The sequence below is a fragment of the Gracilinanus agilis genome, chromosome 3, assembly GCF_016433145.1.
Source record: "Gracilinanus agilis isolate LMUSP501 chromosome 3, AgileGrace, whole genome shotgun sequence".
NCBI classification, from domain to species: Eukaryota; Metazoa; Chordata; class Mammalia; order Didelphimorphia; family Didelphidae; genus Gracilinanus; species Gracilinanus agilis.
The window spans coordinates 670,173,142-670,181,130 of NC_058132.1; the positions used below are offsets into that span (position 1 = coordinate 670,173,142).

The following is a 7,989-nucleotide window of genomic DNA, read 5'->3' on the forward strand; positions in this document are numbered from 1 at the left end:
GCCTTCTTAGGAAATGATTTGGAATGTAATTTTTGATGGCATGCCTCTAACTATTAAGACTGAATTTTGGTTCTAGTGATTGGTCAACTGAGGTGGGATCCTCTATCGCAGTGGTTCCCAAACTTTTTTGGCCTATCGCCCCCTTTCCAGATTACTTAGCCCCCTGGAAATTAATTAAAAAAATTTTAATAGCAATTAATAGGAAAGATAAATGCACCTGTGGCCATCACCGCTTTCCTGGATCGCTGCAGCACCCACCAGGGGGCGGTGGCGCCCACTTTGGGAATCAGTGCTCTATCCTTTCTATGTATGGGAAATGATGCTGGACCTCTTCTGTCTGTCCCTGTACTGGGCAGCTGTCTGCTCACCATCGTCCAAAAGCAAACAAGGAGGTTGAGAACACAAAGCTCAGGTGTTTAGAAAGGGAAGAAGAACCAGGACATATTGTTGCATGATGGAGTAAAGAAAGCAGCAGGTCTAGGACAGATGGAGAAAAGACTTTTTTTTCTTTTTTCAGAATCATTCTTGCAAAGATTTTAGCTGAAAGCGATATGAGAAAGTTTTGTTTGAGTTTACATGCAAGGAGTGGTGAAGCCTGGGGGAGAGGCAGTTAATAACGTCAGGGAAGACTTTCCAATCAGTTTTGTGGTTCCTCTTACTGCTACCTCCACTACTTTGTTTGGGGTGGGGGTAAGGGTGGTTTTTAGAAAACTACCTATTAAACCCCAGATCTAGTGCCTGCCCTGGAGAGAGATTTTCCTTCCCTTGGGGCTTCAGTGGGGCTACTGCTTGGGGGAAAAGTGCTGGAAGAAAACCTAGATCAGCTGGTTCTGAAGTGGGATGGAGGTTGTGGAATGCTATTACCTGACTAGCCGTATGTCAACATTTTTCAGAGTAGCACCCACTAGTCAAATGGTTAGATATATATCCAAATACTGTACAATTTGTTATTTTAAAAACAGAAAAGAATTTTCTGGGAGACCCTTAATGGTTGAGGAGACCTCGACCTGCTGATATCTTTATCCAGTGATAAAACAAATAATAGCCTAAATTTTCCACTGAGTCCCATGAGATTCTAAGCCTTTTTTTTTGGCCTTCTCTTATAAACCTCTGTATTGGTCAGAGATCTTGAGCTTGTTCTGAAAGCCAAAGCTTCCATGGATGGTAGATTTCATCAGTGTGGGAAGTAGAGACTCCCTTCACCGGTGCAGACTGCAAAGGAAGTTTTGCTCTCATGATTTCTGCCCGGGCTCTTCAGACTTTTTCCCTCCCCACCAAAATCCTATTATGTTTTTAAATGAAAACTTTATGGTACCTTAGGCCACACCAGTTAGTCTAGCTGGCTTCATCATTGCAGACGTGGGCTCTTGGGGGAGGGGTCTCGGATCCACTGATCTCTGATTGGTCCACTGGTGCATGTGGGTGAAGTCCCTTAGTAAACACAAAGAGGCACCTGTCTTGTCCAAGAATTCAATTTTGTGAGATTTTAGGGCATAACATTCCTTGTTAAGAAACTGCCAGCTAACTGGCTTGGACGGGTTCGACTGTGGTGAGGAACTCTTAGCTGAAAGGACTGAGAACATGCCTTGTGCCCCCCCTCACCTCCCCCAACTCAGAGGATGGGCTGAATCTGGTGACTTGTCTTTCACTCACCAGCTTTGGCACCTCTCTCATTGGGATGGAAGCACTGGGCTGCCCAGGGAGCTTGTCCTATGCTTCTTGGTGACTCAACAGGGCCATAAAGAACCTTGGAGCCATCTGCTAAAGCAAAGGGCTCAGAACCTCTCATTTAGATCACTTCCAGCAGTTGGAATTAAGAGAGATCCTCTGTCAGCCTTGGTGGGTTCGGTTTTGCACTAGTGGGGCTGGGGAGGAGATGGAAAAAGAGGGCTAATCATAGGGTTCAGGTTTCACTTTTTACAGAATTCTCTTGAGGAGGGAAATAGCAAGGTAGAGGCTATGATTTGGGGGACTGACTTAACGGGATGATTGCAAAATGAGAGCTGAGAAAGCCTTCACCTCCTAACCCCCAGGTTAGCTTGCCCATAATCATCATCTCCAGCCTTTCTTTATTTGCTCCTACTCTGGCGAATAATCTAACTCGTCATTTGCGATCAGGGCCTCTGAGTTCTGTTTGTGTTTGCCTTTGCTTTTCGCTTTGCTACTTGTCCGGCTGTTTTCCTTTGCCTCTGACATCTGCTGGTAATAGAAGCCTTTGTCTTCAGCTGCTGCGCCTCCCCAGTCCTGCTGGCCCTCACCCTCTGGGCCATAGGAGAAACCGTCTTCCACCGAGAAGGGGTCATCCACGTCATAGCGCTGGTAGGTGCTCTGGTGCAAGGCCTCTTCCCTGGCACTGATTTCCAGTGTGCTGTTCCATATGCCATATCCGAAGTAAATAAGCATGCCTATAGGGAAGGACACAGATGGCATTAGCTGCTGCTTCTTCCATGGCAGATCCAAAAGGGCTGGATTCCAATTAGGAAAACAAAACAAAACTAAACAAAACAAAAAAGGGGCAGTGAAGTGACTCAGTGAATTGAAAGCCTGACCTAGAGATGTTCATTCAATCTGGCCTCAGATACTTCCTAGCTGTGTGAGCCTGGACAAGTCACTTAACCTCCATGGTCTTGCTCTAACCACTCTTCTGCCTTGGAACCAATACGTGGTATTGAGTCCAAGATGGAAGATAAAGATTTAAACAAACAAACATGCACAAATGGCACTTAATGGTTAAATCTTCATGGTCCTACACTGAGTTTGGGAGATAAGGCCACAATCTGGACAGCTCTTTGAGGATCTACCAGACAGATGAGAGGGCCACTGACTGCTAGTTCTATACCTTGGCCCAGTCTTAGCATCCCCGACTCCCCTTTGCTGAGTAGGCATCTTTCTCTTGGATGCTCCCTTAGCCTTCCAGCATTCTATTCTGCTATGTGCTCAGGACCCATAAGGTCAAGCCCCTTCTTGCTGCCCTGGGCAAGAGAGAAATCCTGTCCTTTTGGATGATAAGTATTTTTTTTCAAACATTTATTAATATTCATTTTTAACATGGTTACATGATTCATGCTCCTCCTTTCCCCTTCGCCCCCCGCACTCCCCCCACCCATGGCCGATGCACATTTCCACTAGTTTTGTCATGTGTCCTTGATCAAGACCAATTTCCAAATTGTTGGTAGTTGCATTGGTGTGGTAGTTTCGAGTCCACACCCTCAATCACGTCCACCCCGACCCATGCGTTCAAGCAGTTGTTTTTCTTATATGTTTCCTCTCCTGCAGTCCTTCTAAGTATTTTTTTTCAAGCTTGAATTTCTCACTGTGTCTCATCTGATTCTCTAAAAAGCCCCAGTGAAATCATCTTTCCAGGAGCCAAAATAGGCAGAGCTTTATAGGCCTAATTGGTAATGAATCCTACAGTTAATTATCTGCAGATGTGGCCTGTCACTTCTTAAACAGACGTTTCATCTTTTCAGTTGGGTATTTACTCTTTCTGATGCTGGACTTGGGGATGGGGAAGAGAAGAAGTAGGAGAAATTAGACATAATCTTTGTGGAAAAATGGAAGGTGGAGGGTCAATTTTTTATAAAGGGGACAGTATCCCTGGGCTAGAAGATCTTCAGGTGGGTATCATAGGAGTATAGATTTAGAATTGGAAAGGACCTTAGAAGTCCCCCTCTTGTTTTACAAATGAAAAGACAATGGTCTAGGTGGAGAGATAAAAGAATTGTCGGTTTATATCTGGAAGGGAGATTATGAGTTCAATCTTATTTTATAGCTGAGGAGACTCAGAGGATAAGTAACTTGTCTAGAGTCACATGGCTAAAAAGTTTTTGAGGCTGGATTTGAATTCTAAGTCCAGCTCTCTTTATTTCATTCATTCATTCATTCATTCATTCGTTCATTTGTTTGTTTATTTGCAAACCCTTACTTTCTGCCTTAGAATCAATACTGGGTATTGGTTCTAAGACAGAAGCATGGTAAGGGCTAGGCAATGGGGGATAAGTGACTTTCCCAGGGTCACACAGCTGGGAATTGTCTAAGGCTAGATTTGAATCTAGGACCTCCTAGTTTCTAGACCTGGCTCTCAATCCACTGAGCTACCCAGCTGCCCCCATCCAGCTCTCTTTAAACACTACAAAATATTGCTTCTTAAGTATGATTTGGAGATCTTAGAAGCTGGCTTGTTTCATACAATGGAACCAAAAGGAACTGTCATATATTTTGGGTTCTTCCTTGATTTTTCTCCTACAAATAATAATGACTGACATTTTAATAGTGTTTCAAAGTTTGCAAAGTGCTTAAAAAGCGTGTGTGTGTGTGTGTGTGTGTGTGTGTGTGTGTGTGTGTGTGTGTGTGTGTGTGTTTAGACTATTATTCTCTCTATGGATATCATTAGGAACTTTGACCCCTTCCAGTGGGGACAAATGTTCTTATCCCTTGCTGAAGGATATGAGTAACTCTCTCTCTCTCTCTCTCTCTGTATGTGTGTGTGTGTTTAGACTATTATTCTCTCTATGGATATCATTAGGAACTTTGGCCTTGTCCCTTTGGGACAAATGTTCTTATCCCTTGCTAAAGGATATGAGTAAGTGTGGATCTTGGCTGGGTCCATTGATCTGGGTGACTGGGGTTGAGTTAAATATTTTTGGCTACTAACACAACTTTGGTAACTGTAAAAAAGTGGTACAAAGGTCCCCTTTCCCCCCAACTCTTTCTTTCTTTTGAATATTTCAGATTCACATCCATAATAATTTTATTGGTTAGGTAGATTTTCACAGATGGAAGTCAGTACGTTTGAGAAGTGGGATGGAAATGAATTGGGCTTAGGGCTCTCCAATAATTTTGTTCTATTTTAAACATGGCAAATAGCTTTTAATTTTCTTTGTATCCTCAGAACTTAGCATAGTTCCTGGTAAATATTAGATGCCTAATAAATATTTATTGACTGATTAAAGCTGGTCTGATGGCCTTATGGACCAGATCATCTATTAGGCAAGAAGAATTCCTGTAACATGCTGACCAAGCTAGGAGTGAGTTACTCAGTCTGAGGATTATTCAAGTCTCTTGCTTCTCCCCTTACTTCTGCCTTTTGGGAAATCTGTCAGCTCTTTAAGTGTTTAATGGGAGTGGAACATAGTAGGAAGAGGGTTGAACTCAGAGTCAGGAAGACTAGGGATGGAATCTTCCCTCTGATGGCTATTTGACCTCAGGTGAGACATTTAACTCCCTGTCCCTGATTTTCTTAAGCAATTGGTGTAATATCTCCTTTCAAGGCCTGTGGTGAGACTCACATGATATAATATACATAAAGTACTCAGTAAAGTTTAAGGCACTATGGAAATATCAGTTATTATTTTTTATAGGTGTGAGGGGATTGAGGACTGGCTAGAGGACTGGACCTGGAGTCAGGAAGACTTGAGTTTAAATCCAGGCCCAGATATTTGCCAACTGTGTGACTCTGGGAAAGACACAACCTCAGCCTGCTTCAGTTTCCTCACCTGTAAAATTTGAATATAATAAAAGCACTTGACTCCCAGAGTTGTGAGGCTCAAATGAGATAATAATGTGTAATATTTGAATTTAATACAAATATATGTAATAATATTTGTAAAGTGCTTTGCAAACTTGTAAATGTTAGCTGTTGTGGAAATTAATGGAGCCCAAAGGGACTAGAATAGTGCTGAACCTTTGTCACTTCTGCCATATGGAAAACAATTTACTTATAACAGCTGCCATTTCTATAGTTCTTTAAGGCTGATGGAGTGGCTTATAGACATGACTTCATTTGATCCTTACTCTAATCTTGTAAGGTACTATTATCCCCATTTTATAGATGAGAAAACTGAGGGTTAGAGAAGAGAAATGGCTGTCTCTCCTTTTTGCATTTGTTGTTAATCCATTAGATCAGGGGTTCTTAAGATGAGGTCTAGATGAGGCTTTTAAAAGATATTTGGGTAACTGTATTCCAAATTAGCTGGTTTTATTTGTAATCCTATATATCTTATTTAATACATTTAAAAACTTTTTTTCTGTAGGTTCCACTAGGTCACTGAAAGAGTCCATGACACAAATAAAGGGAGCAGTCCCTCCACTTGCCAATCAGACCCTTGTCACATGACCTTACATGGCTTAGACTAGTGGATCTTGACCTATGAGACTTGAACTCTTGTTAGGACACAGAGTGGTTAGTAAATCCATAAAGGTGGATAAATAATATCTCATCCAAGAATATACTATTCTTTTTCAGTGGGACATAGACATCCTTCAGTTGAATGCTATATACTGGCGCTGGTCATTTTCCTTAAGCATAGATCTGACTATGTGACCTCCCTATTCAGTCAACTCTGATGACTATTGCTTCCAGGGTAAAATAAAACTTCCTCTGTTTAGCTGCTTAAACCCTATGCAACCTGGCCCTAACCTATCTTTTCACCCTCATTGGAAAATATGCCCCCGCTCCTATTCTGTTATCTAACCAAAATGGCCTTTTCTCTGTTGCTTGCACACAACTCTCCATTGTCCCTTTGCCTTTGTGTTGGCAAACCCTTATGACTTCCCCCCTTACCATCTCAGAGAGACCCTTCCTTCCTTGAAGATGCAGCCCAGGCATCATCTTTTGGATGAACCTTTTCCTAAGCCCTCCCCAACTGCTCTCTCCCAGATGACATATTTGTATTCATTCCCTTTATATTCCCACTGCATGTATTTAACGTGTACGTTCTGTCTTCCTTTTCTGAAAGTAAGCTCCTTGATGGAGTCTGTCTGCAGATCAAAGCTTATTGTTTTCCCCTTTATTTGTGAATGTTTTTATTTTTGGATTTTGGTTTTATAGGAGTATTCTCTCACAACATGACCAATATGGAAATATTGGAATATGTTTTGCAAGATCATACACATATAACCCAGATCAAATTGCTTACCAACCCAGGGAGGGAGGAGGGAAAGGAAGGAGGGAGACAATTTGAGTATTATAATTTTGTGACATATATCTATATATATGGTTGTTCTTAAATGTAATTGGGAAAATGAAGTGTTAAATTAAAAAAAAGAGAAAGCAAGCTCCTTGAGGGCAAGGATGGTTCCACTCACTGTATTTGAATCCCCAGTGCACAGCATAGTGCCTGCATATAGTAGGTGATTAATGATACTTTTGGTTGATTGATTGCTGTGATACCCAAACTCATTTAAAGATGTTACTCAATTCATTGCGACTTTGTTTCATCGGTTATTCTAGCCAATAGACCCCAAGGTACAATGGTAATCAGGTGTGAATCTGACTACAGTGGAGTCCCTTAAACTTGAAAAGGTTGGGAAACATTGGTTTAAACAAGCCATTTAAGAGAGAATGAGATCCAATGTGAGATAACCGCTGCCTGATTGAAAAGGCAGCACACTGAAGACTGAAGGGTTGGGATAAAGCAGCTGGAGGAAGGAGACAGGGGAAAGAGGGCTCTGAAACAAGATCCGAGGAGTCTCTGGATTCTGAGTATCAGAGCATCCATGTAGTTTTAAAGTTATGGCCCCTGTTGTCTTTGTTGTAACAGGGTGGGATGAGGGGTAAAGGGAAGAAGGACAGAGGCAGGGAGGAAGACAGAGGGGAAGCGACTGAGGAAGAGCAGAGAAAAAGAGAGAGAAATGGAAAGGAGAAAGAGAGAGAGACAAAAGGAAAAAAAGGAATAAAGAGGCAGAGGGAAACAGAAAGAGAAAAGAAGGAAAGCAGAGAGGGAGAGGAAGAGAGAGGAAAAGACATGTAGGAAAAAAGGAGACAGAACATCATGAGGAGGAGGGTGGTAGGGAAAGAGGGAGAGAATAAGAAAGGGAAGGAGGATAGAGGGAGAAGGGGAGAAAGAAAGAAAAGTAAAGATAGGGAGAGAGAAGAAAAGAAAAAAGGAGTGAGGAAGAGGGGAGGAAGAAAGGAGGAGAGAGAAAAGGAAAGGAAGGAAAGAGAAGGTGAGAGGGGAGAGAGAGGAGAGAGAGAGAGAGAGAGAGAGA

The 7,989-nt window shown here is 42.2% G+C and overlaps 1 protein-coding gene across 1 annotated transcript in view; it reads right to left on the reverse strand.

Annotated features, from left to right (window-relative positions):
* Positions 1-2,079: 2,079 nt before the first annotated feature.
* SLC7A14 (solute carrier family 7 member 14) overlaps positions 2,080-7,989 on the reverse strand; it is a 135,956-nt gene continuing 130,046 nt past the window's right edge. Inside the window, exon 7 of the mRNA XM_044669550.1 lies at positions 2,080-2,405. Within this exon, the coding sequence (XP_044525485.1) occupies positions 2,080-2,405 (326 nt within the window). The remainder of the gene's footprint in view (positions 2,406-7,989) is intronic.